This window comes from Neophocaena asiaeorientalis, unplaced genomic scaffold (assembly GCF_003031525.2).
Source record: "Neophocaena asiaeorientalis asiaeorientalis breed wild unplaced genomic scaffold, Neophocaena_asiaeorientalis_V1.1 scaffold114, whole genome shotgun sequence".
Lineage (NCBI taxonomy): Eukaryota > Metazoa > Chordata > Mammalia > Artiodactyla > Phocoenidae > Neophocaena > Neophocaena asiaeorientalis.
The window spans coordinates 10457711-10484675 of record NW_020173116.1 but is presented as its reverse complement, the minus strand read 5'-3'; the positions used below and the strand labels follow the sequence as shown (position 1 = coordinate 10484675).

The window sequence follows — 26965 nt, the reverse complement described above, 5'->3', positions numbered from 1 at the left end:
CGGGCGGGCGGGCCTCCAGCACTCCCCGGACGCCGGAACCCCGCGCGCCTTGCCCCCGGGCCCGCGAGGCCCGAGCCGAGCTTAGCCCCTGGGGCCGCGGAAGGGCCCGAGGGCTGCGACAGGCTCCGGTCCACAGAGAGTGAGCTCGGGGAAGGGCCGGGGGCGGGGGGATGAGCGTCATATACTCCCGGACCCCGACTCCCACAACACGCCGGGTGGACGGGAAAACGGGGGGAAAACCGGCTTCTGTTTGCTAGCGATATCCCAGTGTGTTTTGGCGACTTGAGGGCCTCCCTGGTTCGTGGGGTTAAAGAGGAGAACCTTCATCACGTTAATTATGCAATGAGGCGGCGTCCTTGCTGGGGATGCTGTGATCGTGGCATCATTGATACTCGGTGATCCATAGTTTACTTCTTTCATCCTTGCCTGAGAATTTGCATTTGTAATTGGAGGCGGAAAGAGGAAGAAAATGTTCCACTTGGGTGCAGGGAGCAGGCAGACAGAGGAAGAGAGAGGCCAGGGAAGAAGGGCCATGTGCAGCTTCCCTACGTGCACAATTAGGCACGTCTCTGGCGGGTGGGAGGGGAAAGGATGGTTGGAAATGCGTGTGTCCTGCCAGGTAGGCTCCCGGGTGCCCTCAGCTCAGATTTGGACAGAAGAGGCCTGTCAGAAGTTGGAGGTGGAGGCATAAATTTCTGCACTTCTGGCTGGGAAGATGAACCAGATCTTCCAAAAGCTGCCTTGTTATTTTCCACGTCTGCAAAAGGCAGGAAGGGGCCGGGCACTGAGTGCAAAGCAGCGCAGTCAGGTTCTGGTTAGCTGAGAGGCAGGACTGTCATAAAGGGTTTTTTTTTGTCTCAAACACCCCAAGTCTGGGGCCTTGGACCATAAAGAGTTGGTTATTGGTCAGTTTTCACTGCCAGAGTGAGAAATGTCTCAGGTATTCTTAAAACCAGGCAGAGCTCCCTTTAGCTCCAGGCTTATTCATTCTTTTCATTGACTGGGTTAAGAGGAAGAGACACGAAGAGGGAAATGGTCTTCTCTCTTTTTTCCCATTATAATTAGGGCAAAGTCCATCTTGGGTCCAAATGGGAATTTCAAGATGGAAAGAAAAATCTTTCCATCTTTGCTTTTGACCCTCCAGGATAGAGTCTCCAAGAAATACCTAAGAGAAAAATTCTCTCCTTCCCTGGCATGGAAACTGGAGTTCTTGCAAAACTGAACAAAGAAAGGGAAGAATTAGTTACTATCCTGGGCAATTTGCCGTTATATCCAGATCATTTTTCAAATGCTTGAGGTTATACAGTAGAATAGAAATGGGGGAGAGAGGTGAATGCAGGACCTGAGAGATCATAGAAGCCAAGAGAGTGTTTTGTCCTGATACAGGTCTGGAAGAACCTGCATCTTAACCTTTCCGTCTTTGTAACATAAAATTGCTTTTCCTTTTAATATTGAGTTCATAAGAGTAAAGGGAAGCATAGCTAGACTGCTCCAAGCATCCCAGGCAGCTCGGGCTCTGTTGTGTTTTAAATCAGTTGGATGTTTATTTTGCCAGGTAGCTCTATTAAATCTGTAATCTCTCTAATTCCATGAGTTTGGCTTGTTTCCATTTATTCATTCACGATATGACGTTTGGCTAGAATTTACCAGGGTGTTATAGCTTGAAGAAATACAAAACCCCGTGAACACCTTGCATTGAAAGATTTGATCATCTTACATAGGAATCCTTTACTCAATATCAAACATATAAAACAGGTATAACAGGATCTGATTATTTTTGCTCCAAAAAATATTTCATTTTTTCATACTAAGTGACAGGGAAGAATCTTTTAAACAGCTAGCTCTTTTGGTATGTTTAGAATATTTATTCATCTGCCAAGCCTTCCAAAGATAACCCCCCTCTGTAAGAGACCTGGCGTGCGAAATATACTTGAAAAATCAAAGTGGTTAACTGTTTCCCAAGTATAAAGCAAATTGTGTTCAGTTAGTTGATCTCATAACCTTTAATGGTGCTTATTTGTTTTTTTAATCGTCCTGTACAGAGACAGGAGGAGCCAGGAACCTCCAAGGCAAAGCAGATACTGCAAGGAGATGTGGACCAGGCCTAAGAAGGTATGGAAGGGAGGTTGTGGACACCTCACTAGTTACCTGAGATCCACGTCACATTGCATTCTCCTTTCTTGCTCATATGGGGATTTCCGGAAGCTTAAACTCGTAAATAGGAGTATGTACACGGATTCTTAGAAATGTTTTCTTAACCATGATCCGAATAGGAGCACCCGCTTAGGAAGGGGGTTAGGTGAGCTGGGTACCTGCCGAGTGCAGTGCCTGGCTTGCAGCAACCCCCGAAGACGTGTTTGCTATTCGTCATCATCACTCCTGAGAATCTGTCTTCACCTCCAGTTCATTCTCCAGCTGGCTAGAGTGAGGAGTAGGTTTCCATTCTGGTCACTGAAGGATGAGCAGTCGTTCTGAGGTGGTAAATTGTAATGACAATGGCCAAGTAGACAAAGGAAATTTCTGAACTTAGATTGAGAGAAACCCTTACTATGAATTTAAAGCTCACAGTGATTGTAATAAGACTTTATATACATAAATATATATATATATTTATTTATTATTATTATTTTTTTGTGTGGTACACGGGCCTCTCACTGTTGTGGCCTCTCCCGTTGCAGAGCACAGGCTCCGGACGTGCAGGCTCAGTGGCCATGGCTCACGGGCCCAGCCACTCCGTGGCACGTGGGATCTTCCCGGACCCGGGCACAAACCCGTGTCCCCTGCATCGGCAGGCGGACTCTCAACCACTGCACCACCAGGGAAGCCCTAGACTTTATATATTTTATAAATTCATACACAGCATTTTATTTTCTTAAGTGGTGATTTAATAATTTTGTTGATCAGGGAACACATTTTAGTTCAAAATCGAAAGGGCTGGTGGTGGAGGGTCCCCGCTGCTCCAGCCTCAGCTGTCTCTTGTTTCCCTTCTCCCTGTCTGTCCTCCCGGGGTTACTGGGTCCTTGTGCACGACCAGATTCTTTTCGTGAAGTTTCCTTTGCTGTCTGGATAGGTTTTGAATGAATGTTTTAAAAACTGAACGCTGAGCAGGTGATCCGTTCCCCGGCGTACATGGGTGATGGGGGGCGGGGGTCCAGGAGTTTCCAACTCAGTAAAGGGCCCTTGACAAGGCTCTTCATCTGGGCCACTCCCTCGCCGTCCTGCTCACTCTGCACAGGAGACGCCAGCCTCCTTGCTGCTTTGGGGATTCTGGGACCCAGACCAAGCTCTTTGCCAGGTGCTGCGTGATGAGTCCCCTCCCTCTGTTTGAACATCTTCTCAACATCATCTCCACCGAGGTGCCCCTTCCTCCCTTACCCTTCTGTGTTATTAACTGTGTCACTTAGCGCCTGCCTGGTGTGATCCTAGGCGTTAATGGCTCTATCTGTTTATGGCCTGTCTGCCTCTATTAGAAGCAAGCACCATGAGAGCAGAGCGGGTAGGTTGCTGTATCCCCAGAGCCAGGAACAGCTCCTGGCTCAGAATAAGCCCTTGGTAAATATGGCTGAATGGATGAATAACATTTGGAGAAAAGCTGTTTTTTGGTTTTTTAAATCTCCTCTCCTTTCTCTGTCTAGTTGTCTGTCCCTCTATCTCCTTCACATTCAAGGAGTTGAATGGAGGTTAACATCCCTGATGTCCGCCGGGCCCCTCGTTTTGTTTACTTGTGGATGCCTTTTTAATTCCCTTTCCTCAGTCTCATTTCCTCTCGTCCACCCACATAAGAAATCACTGGAAAGGTCATCCTCTTCTTTCTTTGCGTTTTTGTAGAACGTGTATTTTTGGTTTCAGTGCCTGCGTTTTTAATTTACGTAAATGGCACTGTGTCGTATATCTCGTTCTATTTTTGCTGTATTTCCTTTGCACCACGGTTGTGAGACTTATCTGTGTGCTTGTGTGCACACTAGACCACGTCTAGGCCAATTGCTTTTAAAATTTTTAAACTCTGTTTGGAACAGTTAAATGGGCTTATTTACCACAGGAGGAGTGAATGTACATAGTAAAAGTAGAACTAGGAGAGGGCTTTTAAAAAAAAAAAAAAAAAAAAAAAAAAAAGAACTAGGAGAAAAACAAGTGGAACTAGGCAGGTGGGAGTCAAACTCTTCTGCACAAATTCAGAAGGATTGTGCTTTTGGGTAACAACTCGAACAGGGGGGAGAAGCCACTGGCAGCTGAGCAAAATGGATGCTTTCAAAAAGCATCATTTTGAAAGTGCAAGGGAGGCCGAATTTGCACCAAAAGTTGATAATAGTACCAGAGTCACTGTTAGTCATTACAAACATGTCAAATGTGTGCTGTCTTCCTTAACGGTTTAGAGAGAGAGAAGCAGCTTAGGATTTCGTGCATGGTTAGTGGTCTTCCTGCATACCTGACCCTGCTTTCCCCATATGTCTGTCAGTTCTTTAACCACCGCTTCTGCCTTGTGAGTTTTCAAAGAGCCAACCTTCTGGCTTAGTTTCAGAGCCTGACACCTTGAGAGGTGCAAACCCCACGTAATGATCAGGAGTAGGGAAGCTCTGCAAACGGCCAGCGTGCGCGCTCAGGTTCATCCCTGTTAGCTGCAAGAGGCACGTTGGGAGTTGTCTTGGCTCCTTGAACAAGGGAGAGTTAATTACAGAAAATGTCAGGCTCTTTAAAGGCTGTTTGTCACCTGGCTGCAGGGAGAGCAGTGGCCCTTCCAGAGCCGAGGAGGGAGGACCGTGGGTGTCAGGCCCCAGACGCTCTGCAGACGGAAACAATGAGCCTCAAGGCTGTTGCCCGTGGACAGGAGGCAGACCCGTGGGGAATTCGTGTGCTCAAGGAAACACTGCAGATGGCAGATGGCGGGCAGGCCGGGAGGAGCTGGGGCTACAGGAATTTGGAATGACTTTCTTTTTGTTGAAAAAAAAAATGGGGCAAATCTTCCTGAGTTTTCCAAGGTCAGCCCAAAATTCTACAGGGGCTGGAAAGGAGAGTAAATGGGAACAGTGATGGAGGTCTTTATTCTAATCAGGCCTCTTTAAGCTGTTTATTCAGAGCACAGGTAATTCAGATCCTCAGTAGACAGTCTCAGTCGACAGACACCCTTTTGCTACGGCTTTCCTTCTCATACTGTAAAGAGGTGGTGGGAAGACAGCTGTTACGCTAAAAGGCCTAGAATCTGCATTTTGACGAGTTCCCCAGGGGGCAGCGGGCGCAGTAAAAGCTGAGGAGGCCTGGGGGCTGGACCAGCAAGCAGCTCAGCCTGGCCGCTCACTGGCATCCTGAGAGGAGCTTTGCAAACTCGCCCGGATTCAGCCTCACAGGTTCGCCTGGATCCTCCTCCACAGGTCTGCATTGTCTCTGCTCAGGTGTTCTTGGGGCCCAGGGTGTTGCTGTAGCGTGCAGAAGCTCCCCAGGTGGGTCCAGTACGCAGCCAGGACTGGGAGCCACTGCCCTAAACGTAAGGTCGGACACCTTAGCAGATGATCGCAGAGCAGAAACGCTGCCTGGCCAAGTGGACACACCCCTCCGTAGGATTCGTCAAAGCCTAGCCCCTCAGGTACTGTGGCTCTTACTGGTTCATTGGGAGGTTTTCAGAGATCGAGAGGGTGATGTGATGGGGAGCATTTAGGAGCACCACCTGCGGCCTGTGGAAGTGACCCTGGGGCTGGGGCATGGCTGAGCGGATCGCTGTGCTTGGCTGCCAGAGAAATAGTTCCAAGATGTAAGTCAGGTCACTGTACCCCATCCCCTCTCACCCACAAGGTGACCGCTCCCCAGGGCCCAGCCTTGTCTGACCACGTCTGCCAGGGCGCGTCTCTGGCCGAGCTCGGGAAGCTAGTGCCTGCGCCTCCGTTTGTGCTGCTCTGCAGCCCGGTGCCCGGGTCTCCGCCCCTCACCCTGTAGGTCTCTGTGCCGCCCCTGCCCTCCGTCTGCCAGGTCGCGGCCCTTGTGCTTTCCTCTCACGGCACCGCGTCCTCTGCCTCATCTCACGTCTTAGGTAGAGTCTTTGGTGGCTGCCGGTCCCCCCGGCAGCCTGCCAGCTCCACAGAACAAGGAGCGTGTGCGTGTTGGGGGGTGCTTTGGGGCTCGGTGCTGTGTCCCTGCGCCTGTTTTGTGGGATGAATGAGGACACCTTTTCGTGATGAGCTTGGTAAATGATCGTTTCTCGGTTAGTGTGTCCTTCAAAATGTATGCAGGTGCACGTCTCCTCACGCATGTGTGTGTGTGTGTGAATGTATGCAGGTGCACGTCTCCTCGCGTGTGTGTGTGTGCGTGTGTGTCGGATGTCGTAAGTGTAGAGATAGTGGCCCTGAGGGGTGGGGCATGTGGTGGGGGCCTGGGCTTCAGTCTCACTGGTTCTGGTCAGCATGGGACTTGGAGAGCAAGTCCTGGTTCGTCTAAATTTTTAACCAGCTTCTACCTTGACAGCTTCTTCACTTGAGTCTGTGTGTGATTTGTGAATTTTCTCATTATAGACCACGAGAAAAAAAAGTTAAGTGCTTAAAAACGGTCCATCTCTCCACCCGGCTGTACCACCGCACGTGTCCCCTGAAAAACATAATAAGTAATGCAGTGTTTCCTCACAGCCCGGGGGAAGCTCGCCTCCCCTCCCCCCAGTCCGCCCTGCCTTCATCTGGACTGGGAGGACCAGCCTCCCAAACCTTGCTGCGTCTATGAGAGGAGCCGTATTTGATGTAGTGAAAGTGTCATCACCCAGATGGAGAGTATCTGGGGAGGGAGGGGAACGGGGCCAGGCAGGGGCTCCAGCTCATTTGTAACCCTTTATTTCCTTTAAAAGACTCAAGTACGTACAGCAGAACTATTAGAACTGAGCATCTGAAAACAAGTATTTGTTATATTATTCTATGTTTTAAATACTAAATCATTTAAAAAACTGAATTAAAAACTAGTGAAGACAGATGTATTTTGTAAACACTCAGATACATATTGCCTGTCCATTCACCACATTCTTTCCTGGCTGGAAAAGTATTTACCATCCTTTGCCCCATTTTACAAAGTGGTAAGGAAACTGCTGTTGGTGGTGGTCAGGTAGGAAAAAAATTAAACAGCAGAAATAAAAACACCCGGGTCCGCACATGTAGGTGATATTTTCTGTATTTTGTTGGTTTTTATTATAAAATGGATATATGCTTATTGCAATAATGTTTTTAAAATACAGAGTCGTACGAAGTAAAAAATGACTCCACTCATCCTGGAGATTTTCTTCTGTGCATCACACACGTATGTGTGTTTGCGTGTATATATAATCACATACGTTCACATGTATATATATAAATTCTTTTCAACTAATAGGATCATAATTCGATTGTGCAACTTGCCCTTTTTTGTTTACTGATGTATCTTGATACTTTGGAGCTATGTAATTGGCTTACCACCTTTCAGCGTTGTTTTATTTAAATTTTAGAAAAAATTTTTTTTGGACTGCAGCATTCTTTCTTTATCCCCTGGTCAGTAGGTTGTAGACATAGAACAGTAGTTGTATGTCTATTCAAATGCATGTGAGTGCGTGACTTATAAAATAGAATTTTATTTTCAAGTAATAATGAGGTCCTAGTAGCTTTGGGTTGTTTCCTAGTCTCAGTTATCGCATGTTAAATATATAAGCACTCACGTGGAGACTGGAGAAATATTTTGAGGTTGAACGGGGGCCTCATACTTTAGAGAGTTTGGACCTTGGGGTGGAGGGTTGAGCCAGGTGTCTTCTAAAGCACCTGCCAGCTCTCCTAAGTCTTCCCGGTCGTTCCTTGGTTGATGTCGTCATCCAGCAATAGCGAAGGTCATCTTGCGGTGCGCTGGGCACTGTGCTGGCCGGGGTGCTCCAGCACGAGCTCACATGCCACCAGGGGAAGCAGAAGATTCAGGCTGTGGTGGGTGCCGGGAAGGAAGTGAAACTAGGTGAGGATGGAGGGCAAATCAGGGTGGCCAGCAGGGAGGGCTGAGCCTGCCTTGTGCTGTGCAGCGGGGGGAGCAGGCCCTGCCTGGCGTTTACAGGGGCCCAGTGGTTGGTTGGTTGGTTGGCTGGTTGGTTGGTTTAGCTGCACCGCACGGCTTGCGGGATCTTAGTTCCTCGACCAGGGATTGAACCCGGACCCCGGCAGTGAAAGCGCCGAGTCCTAACCACTGGACCGCCAGGGAATTCCCTCCGGGGCCCAGTGGCTGGGAGAGCGCTTCACCCACTCCCCACCCCTTGCTACCCGAGCGCAGGCCCCCGCAGTGACCACCACAGGCTGTGTGGCCTGGGCAGGGACCGCAGCAGGGCACCGGGGTCATTGGCAGGCCTGGGTCTGGTCTGGCCGTATACTCTGCTTCCCAAGAGATTTTGGCAGGGGCTGCGGTTTATGCCCGCGGAGCTTCCCAAATCTGCAGCCACATCACAATCCTCACGTGTCCTGGGCACCGTCCCTGCCCGGCCCAGGCGGGCCGTGAAGAGGGTGAGAGGCGGGTGGGTGCCTTGCAGACACCCCGCTCTCCTGATCCCGATGCCGTGGCCGGGCTTGGAAGGGGAGAGGGCTCTCTGGATGTCTTAGTGCAGTAGGAGTTTAGCAGAAGTCACTTTAGAAGTGGAACTTTTTGGAAGTAAAATTGCCACCTGGAAGAAGAAGTGGGCTGATACACAGCACGCTGCAGCCGAGGTGCTCTGGCAGCCTCTGTCTCACAGGGGCCTCCCAACGCACTGGTGGGTATGCAGGCGGCTGTTCTGTCCTAATCTAGTAGGGGGCCCAGAGAGCTATTCTGTGACTAACCCCCAGACACCAACATGGAGAAGAAGGGACCAAATCCTGGCCCTGCCCCACCCCCGCTTCCGGGTGAAAGAAACCCAGGGTTAGGAAGGCAGGCGGAGCTTCAGGACAGTGCAGGTCTCACTTTCCAAGCAGCCCAGAGGTAGAAATCCTGCCCCTAAGCCACCTGGCTTCCCAGAGGGCAGGTGGTGGGAGCCGCATTTTCATGTCAGCCTGTTTATTCTTTGTCTTCCTACCTTTATCTGGAGGTGAACCAGCTCGGCGGGTGGACTCGAATTAGATCCCTTCAGGTGACTAGCTCGCATTGGAAAGATCGGATCCTTAAATCAAAAAAGCTCCCAAGTGCAGTGCCCAGCACCGGCCTGATGCCTGGTTTTGGGGGGTGGGGGGGGAGGGAAGAAGCTGAGTGCCAGTGCCCGGGGCTCTTCTGTGCCCTGCCCTGCACGGTAAGGTGTCTGTGTAAGGGGGGCAGACCCTAGTGACTCCCCTGTGTCTGTGCTCACTCTGCCACGACACAGTGTGAATCACAAGCCCCGGGCCGCTCGGCACCAGGGCCTCTTCCTTAGCCTCAATCTCCCCGAGAACTGGTGCACAGACACAGATGCCTCTGGGCACGCTGTGGACCACCTGCCTGGTGCTCATCCGCTTTCTCTTTACCCACTCTCCAGCCCACACTGGTCCCTCCGCCCCTCTGTTAGAAAAGGCCTGAAGCCGGGCTTCCTCAGTGACTGGTGAGGAGGGACCCCGCCAAGTGTCCCCGTCTCGGAGGGCCCAGCTCAGTGGACTCAGCCCTGAGGGACCCTGTGCCCTCTGGGCCATCTGTGCGTCCCTTGTCTCTAGAAGAGAAAAGCTAGTAGCCTGGGCTGAGGGTCTGGCCTTTCTTTTCTTCTCCTCTTGGGCAGTTCACACTGTTAGGTTAATTTCTAGGTACGTGTCAGTCAAATAGGAAAGTCACCAAGGGTGCCGAGGGACCCAACGATTTCTGTTTATACAGGGTCTGCTCCAGGCCAGGTGGTCCTTTTGGTGCAGTCTCTCATTTAATCCTCATGACCATCCTGGAGGGAGGAGGGCCTTGTCTCAGGGACTGAAAGCCACAGCTTAGGGAGGGTAAGTGACTTGCTGAGTCCCAGAGCTAGCGAGCGGTGGGGCACTCCAGGGCTCTGCTTTGTGCCACGTGGCCCCAGACGAGGCGTGGCAGAAGGGGACAGGGAGACAGGCCAGCTGCTTCAGGCAGTTAGAGCGGGAGCGGTGTTCCCCTCATTGGGTAGTGTTGCCAGATAAAAGGCAGGACACCCAGGTAAATTGGGAATTCAGAGAAACAGCAAATAGCTTTTTAAAGCATAAATGTGTCCCACGCAGTACTGGGGACATAGTTATACTAAGTACTAAAAAATGATTTGCTTACCTGAAATTCCAACTTAACGGGGCACCCTGTGTTTTCATGTGTTTAACGTGGCAGCCCTACCAGGGGACCCCGGGAAACATGGTGCGCCTGCTGCGTGGAGACCTGAGAACGCAGGTGCAGGGGTGGTCTGGACTGCGGGGGGAGAACCCCTTGCGGGAGGGAATCCAGGTCGCAGTGAGGGCCTCAGAGGCAAGGATCTGTCGTTGAGGCAGGAGGAAGGCCGACGCCCGGGCCCTCGTGAGCCCTGTCCACCAGGTGCACTCAGGCTCCGTCAGCGCACGTGCAACAGACCAGCTCCCTGCTGCCCGCGGGTGATGGACGGGCCGACAGCCGGCGGACACCAACCCAGCCCAGCATGGTCTCTCTCGCCAAGTGGGCTTGGTTTGGCTTCAGGAAGCCCCGTGTTAAAGGTGACACGAAGCACTTTTTTGTCTCTCTTGCAAAGAATCGAGTGCGACTTCTGGTTCTTCTGTGTCCCCTGCAGCAGAGTGTAACCGTGTGACCCGCTGAGGACCCAGGTGCCCCACGTCACTCCAGGGCAGCGATAGCCTGAGAAACGCCCACCCCCGAGGTTCCGCGCAGGCTCTGGCGGGCAAGTGGGCGGGGCCGGGACGCTCCGGGGTTCGTTTCTCGGGTTTCAGAGATTCTCTACGGCTCAGTGGGTGTGGCCGCAGCTTGTCAGCGAGTCAGGATTTTAAACCCAGCCTGCTTGGAATCGCCGCAGGGTGGCGTCTGCCCTCTGAGGATTACCCAAAGGTCCGGCCCGCGGCAGGCCCCCTCCTGCCCCGGCTTCCAGGCCCTGGCAGGTGCCAGACGCCAAGATCACAGTAGCCTGGGCCAGGAAGAGTCAACAGGCACATCTGCAGAAGTGAAGTCTTATCACGTGTTCCAAGACCAAATAGAAATGGCCCCTTTCCGGTAAAGTGTTTTAAATTTTACTTAATTATCAACTTGATAAGTTGCTATTAATTAAAAATATGATGTTAAGTTAAATAAGTCAAAACACCCTTGGTATCAATAGAAAAATTTTCAGGAGTATTTGTATTGAGGCTATTAACTGAAATGGCCCATTCTTTTATTACCTTCTGTTTACTTGATTTATTTGTAAGCAGCAGGGCCATTTTGCTTGTGTTTTCCAGGAAGAAGCACTGAATGGCTGACCTTTGACAACATGCACCACCAGTGGCTTCTGTTGGCCACATGCTTTTGGGTGATTTTCATGTTCATGGTGGCCAGCAAGTTCATCACACTGACCTTTAAGGACCCTGATGGTAGGTACACCTCCTCATGGAATGGATTTTGGCAAATTCAAACCTTGCTGTGGTACCGTTCCTGGGTACCTGCTTGGATGAGTGACTCTGACCCAGAAGGGCCCTGGAGGTCATGGCGTCCAAATCCTTGATGTTGCAGAGGTTCGGGAGAGGAGGTGGACGGGGATGAAGGGGTCTTTCCCCTCGCAGTCTGTGGGTTTGGGGACCAGCCCTGCTTGCTGTCGTTGAGAGATGCTGCGTATGCGCCTGGTGATGCTGCCTGCTGGTGGCCACGTGTTTGAAGGTCACCTTCAGCGCCCCGGAAGGAAGGTGGTCTAAATATATGTGTTGGGTTGTCCTCGAGGATTTTTTTAAACTCCCCTTGACCTGATGTAGGCGTTCAGATGAGGACATATTAAGAGCACGCAACCCAGCCTCAGAAGAGCTGCGTCTAGTTCGTGCCCTCGCCCTTTGCTTACCGGGGCCTTAGTATTTTTTCTGTGGAATGGGCGTGCTCCCTGCTCTGACAGCTCTAAGCCCGACCTGGGCACTGTGAGGCCCTGTGAGTGACCTGTGAGGTGCTGGGCACGAGTGAGGAGCTGCGGGGACAGTCGTCTTGAACCCTGAGGCCACTCCTTCAGGGGCAGCATGAGGCAGGGCGCACAGGAGATGTTGAAAAGGCTCGTGAGTGGCCTTAGTGTCCTGGCACTGCCATCCTGACAGGGAGGAAGCGCACAGCACCTTTATCCTGCACGAGGCCCTTGGCATGTCCGCCTGCAGGTGGTGGCCCTTGAGGAAGGGAAGTAGAAAAGGATCACACCAGTCTTTTGCTGATTTACGCCCGGGGGTGCACAGCCCGTGCCGTTTGTGTGGCCAGCGGGCTCCGGGCCCTGCTCATCCTGGAGAGCCCTCGGGGGTGTCCCCGGCTATGCTGAGGCTGCCCAATGCCCCGCACCCCCTGCTTCCATCCTCCCTGTAGAGGGGCAAGGTTGGAAGGCAGATCTGCAGGCAGAAGAGGGAGGCGCTGAAATAAGCCCCTAGGGTGGTTCTCAGCTCTGCAGGTTCAGGTCAGTAACATTATCGGGGCCCACCTGGCTGTCATCTCAATGCTACCCTCATCTTCCAGGAGCCCGAGAGGCTTTCACAGCCCGGGGAAGGTGGAGTCACAGCTGCAGGCATCTGGGGTGGCCAAGAGCATCACGGGGTATCACGGCTAATCACGGTCACACTGGGAACCAGGGCCACTGTCAGGACAGCACAGACCAAGTCTGGGAAGGTTGTTGGAATCTGAGCTGCGGATCTCAGCCCAGCCATTTGCTGCAGGGCTGCTCCCCCCAACAGTTAATGTCACCGATAGTGGAGACCCCTTGTTAAGAATTAGAGCAGTGGTTCTGGTCCCCAGGGCACTTTAAAATCCCTTGGGGACTGTGTATACCTCCTGCTGCCCAGGCCCAGCAGAGACCAGGGGGCAGAATCTCTAGGCGGGGGGCCCAGGTGAGGACCGCCAGTGGGAACGTGGCTGGGAAACTGCACAAGAAACAAAGCTGCATGAAATGGTGTCACTGAGTCTACACATTTCACTTGTGATTCCTTTAGTGTCACCTCCTGGTAAGGGAGGCACTTGAAAGGCGAGCCGTGAGGTTGAATTGTTTGTGGTTTATTTTATTTAAAAATGAGGAGTGTATGTAATATATTTTATATTCCACCCAAAATAGTTAAATAAGACGTGTGTCTCTGAGTTTGAATATGATCTAGCAGTAAGGCCTCTGAAGAGCACCTCGCATCTCAGGGGCATCTGATAAACAAGGTGTCGCTGCTGGGATGGGGCAGGTTTTATGCTGAGTGTTTTCAGAAAAGTGTGGAAGCTTGAGAAGTTTCGGGAAAGGGGAGCAGAAAGTGAATGGGTGGAAGGTGACCCTACAGAGAAGGCTGAGAGGCCTTAGGATGTTAAAACTGCAGAGGTCTGCTGCTGCCCTGGGGGCGCTCACCAGTGGCTCCAGCCCCATGAGGCGCATGGTGGTCCTCGTGCCCTTGGGTGTCCCGCATAGTTGCTGGGGTTCCGTGCATGGGAGCCTGGTGGCGGGCTGCTCCTGGAGGGAACGTGAGAGCCAGAGCTCACCAGCCAGCTCCCCTTTCCCCCTCGGGCAGCAGTGGGGATGGAGGAGCCGGTCTTCAGTGGGGATGCAGCCCCGTGTCGTGCTGTGGACTGAGAGTGAGGACCCTAACCCCTAAACACTAACCCCAAACCCTAAACCCTAACCCTAACCCTTTGTTGTTGGGCTCAAACATAACCCAGCCTTTCTCGACCACACAGATCTTATCTAATTGTCCCCAAGTCCCTGGCTGCGATCATGAAGGCGGGTGTCTGCTGGCTGGGTTCGGGTGCAGGAAGCGAGCCCACATGCATGGTGTCTTGCTGGCCTGGGTGACTGAGCAGGGAGCGGGCCCCCCAGAAGTTCAGGCCTCAGCCCCCTGGGGTACTGTGGCTCAGGCCTCGGGTCCCCTCTGTCTTGAGAAGCAGCTCACCCCCACAGTGGATCTCGGGCTCCTACAGGAAACCGGGGAGGTTGGTAAATGTGTGGCCATGAGAGATTTCCTCATGTGTTGGAGTTTATTTTACTCACGTTCAGTGTTTTTGCTTTTGAACCAGAAGCCCCCTGTGAACTGTCATCACAAAGAAGTAACTAACACACAGTGGTGTCCTGTGTGGGGAAGTTCCATTCCTGTAAAGTGGGCAGTAGATCCATGGCCTCAGTGTTCAGGGAGCTGGGTGCCCTCAGTGTCTATGGGCAGCTCCTTCCAGCTCTGTCCCCTGGGAAGTGGGCTCTGTTCCAGCATCCAGTTCTCACCTACCTGTTCTTTTTTTTTTTTTTTTTTTTTTTTTTTGTGGTTCGCGGGCCTGTCACTGTTGTGGCCTCTCCCGTTGCGGAGCACAGGCTCCGGACGTGCAGGCTCAGCGGCCATGGCTCACGGGCCCAGCCGCTCTGCGGCATGTGGGACCCTCCCGGACCGGGGCACAAACCCGCGTCCCCTGCATCGGCAGGCGGACTCTCAACCACTGCGCCACCAGGGAAGCCCTCACCTACGTGTTCTTAATGAGTTCCCTACCACCCAGTGGGTAGGAAGAGCACATTTGTCTTGAGCTGCTGTTTAAAGCCGTGTGTATGTGCGTGTGTGTGTGTGTGTGAGTGTGTGTGAGTGGTGGTCTCTCTTTGGCTCAGCAGTGAAGCCACAGTGAATCCTTCTTTAACAGATTTCAGTGTCATTTTGAACTAGACTTTGTCATAGGGAAATAAATCCCATTCAGTGGTGGGAGTTTGATGGCATGGTGTGTTGAGACTTGAACACAGAATTGACATCCATGTGAATCTGGGGTGTATGCGGAGACACTGACTTTCTTCCTAATCTTGTGCCTCAGCTCAGCTGCCAGCCGCTTAAGGTCAAAACCTGTGATGCGATGTCTGCACGCCCTCTGCCCAGCGTGTGATGCAGTGGTGACCCTGGGCAGCTGGACACACAGAGAGGTCAGGGAGCTGAGGGGATGCTAGCCTGTCTAGAAAAACAAAGCAGTACTGCACGTGGCAAATTTAAAGACATTTTGTAAAACAAATATAATGATGTCTCTAAGGAAAGCGAGCTCATGTTATGAAGACAGTTGATGGTACCTATTGATCAGGATCCTTGGGCCTGAAGCTGGCGTCTCGCCCCTGGGGTTCAGGGTGGGGTAGGGATCTGCCCTTTGATCACAGTGGCGCCAGTAGCACCCGCTGAAAATACGTGGTTGTCAGCAAAGCAGTGGGAAAGCAGAACCAAACATAAGGTGTGCTATTGGTTTTATTTGAATCTAGTTGAATTGGGTTTGAGGGGAGTTGGGGAGCAAATACCAGGATGTTCAAGGTAAAAAAGAAAAACAGTTAAAAATTGGCGGACGAATAGCCGACATGTGTGGCTGGAAGGTGAGCTGTCCCACAGCTACCAGAGCCCGTTCTGGATGCTTCCGAGTGTGTGGAATAGGCGCCTTTCAAAAATTCACTGTTAAATCAGTTGTTTAGAATTCACACTACGTTGTCCATCTAATATGTCATTAAGGAAACTTCGGTTTCTGGGAACCCGTGCGGCCAGTGGAAGTGCTGAGCATCGCTGTGCTGGTCAGAGATGTTGGCACATGAGGTGACCAGATAGGAGTGGAAGGTGCCATTTCCCTGAGCACGTTGGTGCTCGAAGGTGAGGCTGCGGAGGAGGAGGAGGTTGGACGCTGGCCTTGTGGCCCTCGGGGTGCATTCCGGAGCCTTGGGGCCAAGGGTGCTGCTGTCCTGTCTGTCTTCACGCGGTCCGTGGTGCCTCCTGTCCTCACGGCAGGTGCAGAGCAGCTCCTGTGCGCACCTGTGGTTAGGGCTGCATTTCAACTCAAACACAGGGAAAAGGAGAAAAGATTTCCGTGGGATTCATAGAGGTGTGTGGCCAAGATTTCTATTGGAGTCGGAGAGCTCAGAGGCATGAGAGGTGGGAGACGGGTTATTATTATTGACGGGGCTCTGGGAGGATGGGTTTCTCCCCTCTGCACTGGGAGGACGTCAGGGTGGGGCTCGTTCATGGCGGGGCTGGCTGGGGAGCGGGAGTCTTTAACAGCCAGACTGAAGGTTAACAGCCAGACTGAAGGCGGGGAGGCTGCAGTAGAGCCTGCAAAGTGTAGGTGGTAATGACCCAAGAGGAGCTGGTTTTGATGTTTTTAACAAAGTGAAATACGCCTTTGCTTATGCTTTTTTATGCTAATTTCTGTGCTTTTCTTTGATAACTACTTTTTTATTCAAATTATGTTTCCAGGCTTTGCAAAACTTTGAAAGCAATGTTTCTTTGATTGTAGAGATCTGACAGTTACCTTCAAATTCTACCCGAAGGTTTTCCCCCAAATCAGTTTGTTGTAAACGATTACTCTGGTGTAGCGTTCTTTAAGACTCCTCTAGTCTGATTTCAGTTCCATAAATTTCAAAAATAATGTGTGAGCACTAACTAGACTGCTGACTTGGCTTTTTTTTCCTAATTAAACTTTTAATTTTGAGATCGTTGTAGAGTCACGTGCAGTTGTACAAGAGAGTCCGATGTACCCTTTACTCTTTTGCCCCAGTGTAACACATTGCAAAACCACAGTGCAGAGTCACAAGAAGGGTATTGGCAAGGATGCAGTCACGAGGCACAACATCTCCACCACCACCAGGATCCCTCTTGGAGCAGCACCCACCTCCCTTTCCCCATCCCCCACCCCTGCCCCCTCCCCCCTTGACAACCACTAATCTGTTCTCCTCTCTGAATGTTTTATATGGTATATGACCTTTGGGGATTGGCCTTTTAAATTCAACATGGTCACCTGGAGATGCATCCAATTTATTGTGTGTATCAATAGTTTGTTCCTTTTTAGTGCTGAGTAGTATTCCGTGGTATGGATGTACCAGTGTTTGATTAACCATTCACCTGTTGAAGGATAGCTGAGTTGTTTCAGTTTGGGGCTATGATCAATAAAACTGCTGTGAACATTCGTGTATAGGTTTTTGTGACATAATTTTTCATTTCTCTGGGATAAATGCCCAGGAATGCAGTTGCTGGGTCATATTGTATTTGAAGGCTTAATTTTTGAAGAAACTGCTTCTTCTAGAGTTTCTGAGAGCTGCTGTACCATTTTATATTCCCGCCAACCGTGTGTTAGTGATTCCTTTTTCTGCCTCCTCACTAGCATTTGGTCTTTGTTACAGGCATTTTGATAGGTGTGCAGTGGCATCTCACTGTGGTCTTAACTTGCACTTGCCTGATGACTAACGGCCTTGAACATCTTCTCATATGTTCCTTTTCCACCTCTAGGTCCTCTTTGGTGAAATGTCTGTTCTGTTTCGCTCATTTTCTTATGGGATTGTTTGCGGTTTTTTTTTTACTGTTGAGATTTAAGAGCTCTTTACATATTCTAGATATGCCAGTCCTTGGTCAGACGTGTGGTTTGCAGATAGTTTCTCCCAGTCTGTAGCTTGTCTTTCCATCCTCGTCATAGGGTCTTTGCCAAGCAAAGGTTTTAAATTTTGATGAGATTCAGTTTATCAGTTTTTCCAAGATTTACTCCTATGCTCTTTAAGAAGTTTTATAGTTTTTTGTTTCACATTTAAGTGCTAATCCCGAATAAAGGGTGAGGTTTAGGGAAAGGCTCCTTCTTTGTCTGGGGGTGTCCAGTTGCTCGGGTACCATTTGTTGAAAAGATGCTGCCCCACCACATTGCTTTTGTGCCTTGTCAGCTATCACCTGGGTGTGTTTGTGCGGGTCTCTTCCTGGGGCCTCTGGGCTGTGGCACTGATCGGAGTGTCTGCCCCCTCCATGGGAAGACGTTTTAACCTCTCTATGTCTCCTAGCCTACAGCGCCAAGCAGGAGTTTCTGTTCCTGACTGCCGCGCCCGACGCGGGGAGGTCGCTGAGAGAGACGCACTTCCCTGAGGAGCTGAAGGTGGGCACAGCCAGGCCGCAGCACTGACCCCTCTACCCATTCTTCCTTGACGTCTCCCTCTCACCTACTCACCCCTCCGGCCCCAGCAGGTCCCCCATCACGGGGAACAGCCTCCCCTCCCTCCCTGCCCTCATCAGCTGGTTTCCACGTACTGTCATGCTCAGCTTTAGAGTCACTGCTTCTGCACCTTTCCGCTTGCTTTTAGTGTCTGGCCGGGGGAGTCATGGTCGGTGGGCCTTGTGCATCGTGGGTGCTCTGGAGTGTTGACTGTGTTGAGTTCCCGCCCAGCCGAGAATGAGCTTTGTGATGGGTGGATTGGGGATGTTGGGCGAGTCGGGAGGAAACCAGGAGAAAAAGGTCTCTGCCCCCGAATCCTGGGAATCCTGGAACTTTGGAGTTACGGGGCAGCTAGTCCAGCCTCTGGGCGGTGTGGATGAGAGAACTGAGGGTAGGAAGAAAGCTAATCATCCAGGGTCACGGGGCGTTAGCAGCAGGGCCCAGGGCCGCTGACCTCTCCCTGTGCTCACCTTCCTTGACACTCTGACTCCAATTTCTCCCCAGGCTCCTTTTGCACGTAAATTCCTAATCGTCCCCCAGCCAAGGTGAGGGGCACACTCCTGAGACCCCCTTCTCCCCCTGCTGGCCCCTGTGCCGGGTCTGGATGGAAGGTTCAGGTTGCCCTTGTGCAGGAGGAAATGAGGTGAGGAGAGCCAGCTCTAAAGATGTTTATCAGCCCAGAATTAAACTCAGAGAAGGGACAGTCCTGCCCATGAGCTGCACGTAAGGTCAACAGAAAGAATCCAGCCAAGTCTGGACAGCACAGCCCTGGGTTTCTGACATCACAGCCTTCACCCCGCAGTTCACGCAGATCTTCTCACCTGGTCTCGTGACTCCTCAGAGCAGAACCAGTGCTGATGGGCTCCATCGCCCGCTCACAGCAGCCAAACCACTGGTACCACTGACCTGACGGCCAGGCAGAGCCCCTCTCCTCACCTGAAGCCGCATGTCAGAGAAACGTAATGGTGTGCTCAGCCCTGAGGAAGTGGAATAACGGTGCCTGCTTTTTTAAAACCCACACTCAATGACCTAAGGTGTTTTCTTAAATTAATAAACCAGATGCACCAATGTGCCAGGTTATCTTCAAAACAGCCACCGCCTGTGTAGACAGCAGGTTCTTAGGTCCAGGCCACATACTTACACTCAGGTCATATGGAGGGAGAGCGAGGGGGCAGAAGCTGGCCTTCCCTCAGGTCGCTGAACGGAGGATATCCTGCCATTGCCATTGTGCCATCAGCACAGCGACAGGCAGACAGCCCACCTGCCCCCGCGGTTTGTCCAAGCTGAGGGTGAGGGGACAGGGTCAGCCGTCTCTGGCTGCACTATGGTCCAGCGCATCCACGCAGCCTGAACCCCGGGCCGCAGCGCTGACTCACGCCCTCCGTCCTGCTGCTTCTGTGGCGACAGCCCCCAGGCTCTGGCCTCCGTAAGTTGATGCCCGGCACGCCCCGTTCTGCCGATGAAGCCCTTGTGCCCGTTTTGTCTCCGTTCCCTGCAGCTGACCGGGAATAGGCTGCCGGGAGGGCGGCTCGTTCAACCCTTGGTCTACATGCAACGCCTGGAGCTCGTCAGAAACGTGTGCAGGGAGGACACCCTGAGGAACCTGTCACACACCGCCGTCTCCAAGTTTGTCCTCGACCGGATATTCGTGTGTGACAAGCACGAGATCCTCTTCTGCCAGACGCCCAAAGTGGGCAACACCCAGTGGAAGAAGGTGCTGATCGTGCTGAACGGTGCGTCCTCGCTGGGCCTCAGGGTCTGCAGGGAGGCTGGCCGGGGCCAGGGCGGGGAGTTGGGGAGGGCGGCCGAGAGGGGAGCCCGGGCCGGGCCGGTGACTCACAGACAGCGTGCCAACGTCTCTCCTGTTCGTGTCCGCGTTAGAAGTTGGCAGGGTTCACCCGGGCGCTCCCCACCCACGGTCAGGGCCTCCTGGCTCCCCTATCTCTGCCTGCCCGGTTGGTCCCGTTGCCTCTCTTCGGAGTCCCTGCATTGATTCTTGCGAGTCACTCACTCTGTCCTGGGAGGTCAGGGCTCCACACTGACTGGGCCATCCAGCAGCTATCCTCATGGCTGCCCTCCTGTGCTGAGAAGGACCCACACCCAGACACTGGTGGGTCTGGGGGCCTCCCCACCTGCAGTCGTCCCCATCTTACACTGAGCATCCGTATTCGGAGGTTTAATCCGCCTGCTTCAGGAAATCTGGTGTTCACTCGGGAACAAATTAGATCATTGGAGAGTGCCCGCATGCACCACAGGCTTTGACTCCTCACCACTCTTTTCAGACACTGTGTTTGTTTAAACTCCAGTTACTCTGAATTGACCCAAGATAATTATGGGCTCTGCTAAATGCAGCTTCAAAAGAAACATAGTTCCAGTAGACAGCCGTGTGACTCCTGGATCGGGAATCAGACCTCGGAGCCCCATGGGACATGGCCCCGGCCTCTCCCTCCCGCGGCCCCCCTGGCCTGCCGCTGCTCTCAGAGCGGGTGTCGGAGTTGGGTGTCATTCGGCCTCTTCCCTGGTTCGTTGGGGAAGAAAAGGGAGACACCCACCTCATCTTCCGCTTATAATCAGTGCACTTCTTGAGTAATCAGGCAGTACGTTGGATTTTTGACATCGGAGAATGAGCTTACAAATCAGATTTAAAACAACAAACGTACAAAAGTCTTACAGATTTGCTACCACTGTGTGACGCATCAGACTTTGAAGAAGAAGAACCCGTTGATGCGGGCGGGATAGAGACGGGAGCGGTTCGCCAGGCCACGTGATAGGAGAAGGACAGTCCCGGGGCTGCCTTCAGCTGTCCGTAGGTGCACCTGCATGGCGACAGGTACCAGAGCAGGTCCAGGTGCAGATCCATAGAGCTGGTTCCTCTGTTGGCCCCTTGAGAGCAGATGTGCATCTTGCTTGTTTTATAGCCATCCGCCCACCGTACTTATTAGCACAGGGCTCTGGATCGGGGCTTAAATATTCTGAGGAGGCTGTGATCACTGCTTCGATGGCCCAACAGAGATCCTTCCCTGCCGGACTCTGAGTTTAACGTGGCAAGGTTAACAAAAAGATGCACATGAAGGGTTGCAGGGGCTTGGCTAGCACCCCAGCTCAATGATGCTTTATTTCCACTTGTCCAAGTTGAGAAAAGAGTGAAGCACCTGCCCAACCCTCCAACCTTAGGATGGACCCCCCGGGTTCCACTCTGCAGCCCGGACCAGGAGCTGTGGCTCTCGGCCCTGCCCTGCCTTCTCCTCAGACACCCCGCGTCCTCCTCTGAGCCGTGCTTCGAATATATCACATCACTCGCACAGCATCAGCCTGACTTGTCCAGCACCAAACTTCTTGGCCACTGCCAGTCTGGGATGCTGTGAGGTTACCTAGGAACCTCTTAGGCCTGGGTGCTGTCATGCTGGGAGTGATGGGCCCAAGCTGCGGGCATGGACCAGCAGTGTGTGGTTGAGTTGTGTTTTTTAAATTACTTTTTATTGGAGTACAGGTGCTTTACAGTGTTGTGTTAGTTTCTACTGTACACAAAATGACTTAGCTGTACATATACATGTGTCCCCTCATTTTTGGATTTCCTTCCCATTTCGGTCACCACAGAGCATTGAGTAGAGTTCCCTGTGCTATACAGCAGGTTCTCATTAGTTACCTATTGTATACATAGTATCAATAGCATCTGTATGTCAGTCCCAGTCTCCCAGTTCATCCCACCCACCCCCACTTTCCCCCTTGGTGTCCATACATTTGGTCTCTACCTCTGTGTCTCTATTTCTGCTGGCTGTGGGTTTCATGGTCCCGGTTCTCTAGCAGTTTCCCCCAGTTCCAGAGCAGAGTCATTATTGCAGGTTTGGGGCGTTCTGCTTGCAGGCACCGATCTTTCTTTTGTGGCAGATTGAACCCGATTTAGGTGCTCGTTGCTGTAGCCGTTGCTCCCTCCCTCTCCCTCCTCCTAACTCGTCTGTTTCCTCCAGATGGCCTGTGGATCACCAGAAGCTCTTCTTCACTCTCATCCTGCCCGCAGAAGCAGTTGAAATTCAAAGACCTAAACGTGGATACTGGGATGGCCCATGGGGAACGCGGGCCCGGGCTTCGAGACAGGCATCTGTCTTTAAAGGCAGCATCCCCAACATGCCCTCTCCCTGTTTGCCTCCCAGGAGCCTTTCCTTCCATCGAAGAGATCCCTGAAAGCGTGGTGCACGACCACGAGAAGAACGGCCTCCCGCGTCTCTCTTCCTTCAGCGATGCAGAAATTCAGAAGCGGTAGGAGCAGGGGAGGGGGATGCTGATAAAACCCCGCAGGCTCGGCTCTGTACTTGCCATGTTTCCCAGATGGCTCCAAGAGCTACTGGTTTGTGTTGGTGAGAGGCAGCCGGGCATACGCCCAGCGTTCAGCGCATTTAAATTCACGTCTTTGTGAGAATTTCTGAATGTCTTCTCCACCCTAACCTTCATGCAGGCTATTAAAATGAAGGTTGCGTAACTGTCTTATAGAAATGAGTGGTCGTTTTTGTTCTGCTCTGATTTTGTTAAGTTTTATGGATTTCTTACTGAACATGACCTTCATTTCATAAGAGAGGGATTTGGGTTTCAGGGAAACCCCACTTCATTTTTCATTTTCTCCCAAGGTGTTATGCCTGCCTTCGCGGCAGCTGCCCCTGGGGGGGGTGGCGGGATCGGCTGGACCCAGCAGAGGTGGAGAGAGACAGGCCTCACCAACCACGGCAAGGTGGGAGACCGGCATCGGGAAAGTTCATTAGCTGGTTGGACAGTTGTCTTGACAGCTGTGGTATGGCCCCACAGAACAAGGCTTAAGAGGAACAGGTACATAATACGCTAGTCAGTGTCAGGGCACCGAATGATCTTTCACCTCCCTTGCTTTTCAGCTACTTGATTTTCATTGCTTCCAGTATTGGTTACTCACTCTTGCCAACGTGTACAGCCTTAGAAGGCAGGTGTCAAATGCCAGGTCAGAGACCCTCCTGGGGGAGGGCGGTCCTGTCACCCCCCTCAGCAGCGATCCTGCGGGGCTTTTGTGAGAGTAGACACGCTGAGACCTGCAGTGCTGAGAGGGTCTCTGGACTGGGTGAGCGCACGGAATCACAGCAGTGTCATCGTCGCTCTGTCACTGTCAGTACAGGCCCTTTACGGGGGTACCCCTGCGCCGCCACCCCCCCACCGGCAGCTCCCCCAGACCCCCTTCCACCTGCTGGAGACTGGAGCCTCACTCTGCCTTTCCTCTTCCCCCCCCTACTCTACCCCCCATTTTCCTTCCCCTGGAAATTTTGAATTGAGTTTTTAAAGACGTACCCTGAGAGTCATTCTCAGGCCTCAGCTGTTCCTAACTCAGTCAGGGTTCCTGCCCTTAATGGTTTTCTGCACAGGAACAAAACTTTCAAACATTCCTGAAGTTTCAAACTACTCAAGTGAAACAAAACATGGGGTAAATAGATGTCTTCACAGCAGCCCCGGGGGTGATGAGTACTGTGGTCTTGGACAGTTAAGGTCTCTGAGCCTCCATTTCCTCAGCCTGTAAAATGGGTTCATAACAGGATCTGCTTCCAAGGGTGGCTGTGCGGATTGAGTAAGAGCCACGTGCAGTGCGCTTGGCACAGGGCTCAGCCTGGTGGCTGCCACTGCTCCAGCCATCACACTTCACTCTTCCTCACAACCCACAGCCAGCACCACCAGCAGCATCAGGTTAACTTCTTCATCTTCATTTTTTTCCCTTAGCTTGAAGACATACTTCAAGTTTTTTATCGTAAGAGATCCCTTCGAGAGACTGATTTCTGCGTTTAAGGATAAGTTTGTTCACAACCCCCGCTTTGAGCCTTGGTACAGGCACGAGATTGCCCCTGGCATCATCAGGAAGTACAGGAGGAACCGAACGGAGACCAGGGGCATCCAGTTTGAGGACTTTGTGCGCTACCTGGGTGATCCGAACCATAGGTGGCTGGACCTTCAGTTTGGGGACCACATCATCCACTGGGTGACATACGTGGAACTGTGCGCACCCTGCGAGATCAAGTACAGCGTCATCGGTCACCACGAGACCCTGGAGGACGACGCCCCACACATCTTGAAAGAGGCTGGTATAGACCACCTGGTGTCTTACCCCACCATCCCCCCGGGCATCACCGCGTATAACAGAACCAAAGTCGAGCACTACTTTCTGGGTATCAGCAAACGAGACATCCGGCGCCTCTATGCACGTTTTGAAGGGGACTTTAAACTCTTTGGGTATCAGAAGCCAGATTTTTTGCTAAACTGACGTGTAGGACTGTGAGTTCAAGTATCTTTGTTAGACCAGAGGCTAACCAGGTGGAGATCTGGGCACAGAAATGACACTTTGCTCTGTCACACTCCCCCTGAACACTCCTCAGTTCCCATGGACCTGGGTGTGCCTTGGCCAGTGAAGCTGGACGCTGACCATTATGACCTAGTTTGGACAGAAGGTGCACGGCAGGCCCTGCCTCCCTCCTCCACCCCAGCCCCAGTGCCATGGGGCCTTTGCTCTCCTCAGCGGGGAAAGAGACTAAACATTTGCAGTTGAACAGACGGGAGGAAGAATCATACAGCCTCGAGTCACCTCCCTCGGTTGTCAGACACCTGCAGCTCCCACAGACGGTGGGGCGGTCATGCCTGTCCCCAGGGGATTGTAGACATGGCGCTCAGCGCTTTCAGGAGAGATGGAAGAGCCAGTGGTCTGCACACATCCCAGGGGCCGAGATAGGGTCAAATCTGAGTAATTACACCTCTGGGTTTCATCTTGGCGCCGCTATAGTCACAGAGGCAGACCTTTCTTTCCACGACTCTTCTGTTCCTGAGAAGTTCAGGAATGACTCGAGGGCACTCTCCGGGAGTCCATCTATTCAGAATACATGCCTGTGTGCTGCTGGGCCACATTTCCAGACCTCTGCCTGCCAAGTGATGATCTCATTCAGCCCAAGAGATCCAATTTTGCAAAGTGAGGGGAGTGTACACATTTCCCACCTGAGAAAGGGAACTTCTCTGGGGACCTTAAAGGGAGCCTGGGAAGAGGCAGAGCTGGCCGGGTGCTGGAGCTCAGGCTGCCCTGGGCTTGGGCACGTCCACCCTGGTGACTGTCTGCCTCTTGTCTCTGATGGTCCCGTGTGGATGGGCACGGGGAGGGGGGTCTCCACCTGCCTCCCCCAAGGCCAGGGCCTCCTGGGGGCCAGCGGCAAACACGGGCAACATGCCAGTATTGCCCAGTCAGTGCAGCTTACACATTTCAGTCTCCTTTCGTCTCAGCAAAATGCTCACCACTGGACCCATTTCTGATGATGCCGTCATCCTGGACTGTAAGTTGGATAATCAAGTTCACCAGCAATAAACTTCTGGGCCGAGGCAGCCGCAGTAACGCACCTTCCAGACACGGAGGAGCAGGCCACGGCTACCATTTCAGGTGCCGTCCGACAGCGAGGCCCCTCGAGGTATGGGAGAGTTTCCCTGCGAAAAGTCCCAAGCGCCCAGGCTGCACAGGGCCCAGGAGCCCAGCTTTTCCTCCAGGCAGCCTCCACCGTCCCTCTCTCAGTGTGGCTTCCTGAGTTTGTAAATGTGAAAGTAACATGAAATTAAACAAAACAAAACACGTGCCAACCTGACCGTGGGCCGCGGTTCCAGGTCAGGTGCTGTGTGGATGCAACGTCCCCAAGGCCTGGCGACGGTGAGGGGCACGCAGGCCTGCGTGATGGCTGCGGGCGAGCCGGCGGTGGAGGAGAGGCGCTCGTGTGCCCGCCCGCCACGCCGGCGGAGGGGCAGCCAGCGTGGCGGCCCGTCACCCTCTGCTGACACGCAGAGGCTGCAGGATCAGTCATTCTTCTATCACGTTTTAGCAGAGGCTTGTTGAAATCGTTCCGCACCTGATGCAGGAGTGTCTCTGTGGGGTGGAGCGAAGCTCATTCTCAGGGGAGACACCTGGCGGGGCAGGGGGAGGAGGAGATGGCAGCTAGAGAGGGCGACCCTGCAGGGAATGTGCAGGTGAGCACTCAGAAGTAGCATCAGCCTGATTCAAAAAGAAACAGGAGAAGCAACTCTGCCTCCAAGAAGCGGTCTTAAGGCAGGGAGGGCAGTTCCTGAATTTGGAAGTTTAATAATATTAGGTTGACTTAATAGGCTTGTGTCTTAGATCGCTTTTCTCTTACTGGATTTCTTCTCACACGTTTTAGTCTCATGGGTCTTATGTTGGAAACTGTCAACGGTGAAGTGCGCAGAGCCAAGGCGAGATTTGGTTTCCCTAGAGGCTGAGTGCATGGAGAGATGGCAGATCCCCACGTGCCGGGGCCCAGGTGGCTCTGTTTGGGGGGGGGGGGCGGGGGGGGGTCCCGGGAGAAAGAGCCGCCGACCGGGGACACGGTCCCAGAGGGTTACTGGGGGATGTTGGTTTCCCGACCGCTCACCCTCTACCCCTCACCACACCCCACCCCCACTTCCCCACTCAACCCCAGCTTAGCCCATTTAACTGGAACCTGCAGAAGCAGGGAACAGCAGAAAGCGGGACGAGAAGGGGAAAACGATCGAGATGCAGCCGAACTTTGGACAAAGAGCCTTGCCACCTCTTTGACGAAATGTAAATTGTTCTAGGTACTGCTGATGAAAGATTAAATCCGTCGATCTAAGAAGGAAATGGAAAATTTTATTTGAGACAAATTGAGGATTATAACCCGGGAACAGCCTCTCAGAAAACTCCGAGAGCTATTCTGCCCATTAGAAGTCAGAGCACAGTTAACATAAATTTTGGGAGACAGAGGGTTATACGTTAAATGATGGACTGTTGACAGTTTACACAATCCAGATCTTCAGGTGCAAAGTGGTGGGTCCTTGTGACCCTTTGCAAGATTAAGAAAGAACGTTATCTTTTAAGGAGCTGTCTTGTTGGTTCTAGGGGAATGTCGCTGTTTATGGCTGAGCAGGTGTTTCTGCCGATTGGGAGGTTTGGTCAATGCCTAATGCAGAGACACAATGCACGGTAGAC

The 26965-nt window shown here is 52.4% G+C and overlaps 1 protein-coding gene across 7 annotated transcripts; it reads left to right on the top strand.

Moving 5' to 3' along the window:
• Positions 1 to 6: 6 nt before the first annotated feature.
• On the top strand, positions 7 to 25585 carry CHST10 (carbohydrate sulfotransferase 10). Of its 7 annotated transcripts, none has more exons than XM_024743828.1 (10): positions 7 to 139; positions 2043 to 2112; positions 5367 to 5578; positions 10673 to 10759; positions 10913 to 11106; positions 11328 to 11459; positions 17828 to 17919; positions 19475 to 19709; positions 22128 to 22233; positions 23704 to 25585. In XM_024743828.1, the coding sequence occupies exons 6-10, from the start codon at positions 11360 to 11362 to the stop codon at positions 24239 to 24241; spliced, it is 1071 nt and encodes a 356-aa protein (XP_024599596.1). In that variant the 5' UTR covers positions 7 to 139; positions 2043 to 2112; positions 5367 to 5578; positions 10673 to 10759; positions 10913 to 11106; positions 11328 to 11359; the 3' UTR covers positions 24242 to 25585. The 7 variants fall into 7 exon arrangements, with proteins under 7 accessions (XP_024599596.1, XP_024599595.1, XP_024599597.1 ...); XM_024743827.1 differs by adding an exon at positions 9778 to 9890 and having other exon boundaries at positions 10673 to 11106; XM_024743829.1 differs by having other exon boundaries at positions 5388 to 5578; positions 10673 to 11106.
• Positions 25586 to 26965: the final 1380 nt, after the last annotated feature.

What these genes read in the sequence shown, in the direction of transcription:
- CHST10 (XM_024743831.1), top strand. Translation starts at nt 11,360, where the DNA reads ATGCACCACCAGTGGCTTCTGTTGGCCACATGCTTTTGGGTGATTTTC. An exon ending in ACTTCCCTGAGGAGCTGAAG is followed by an intron (nt 17,920 to 19,474) that starts GTGGGCACAGCC and finishes CGTTCCCTGCAG; the next exon opens with CTGACCGGGAATAGGCTGCC. An exon ending in GATGCAGAAATTCAGAAGCG is followed by an intron (nt 22,234 to 23,703) that starts GTAGGAGCAGGG and finishes TTTTTCCCTTAG; the next exon opens with CTTGAAGACATACTTCAAGT.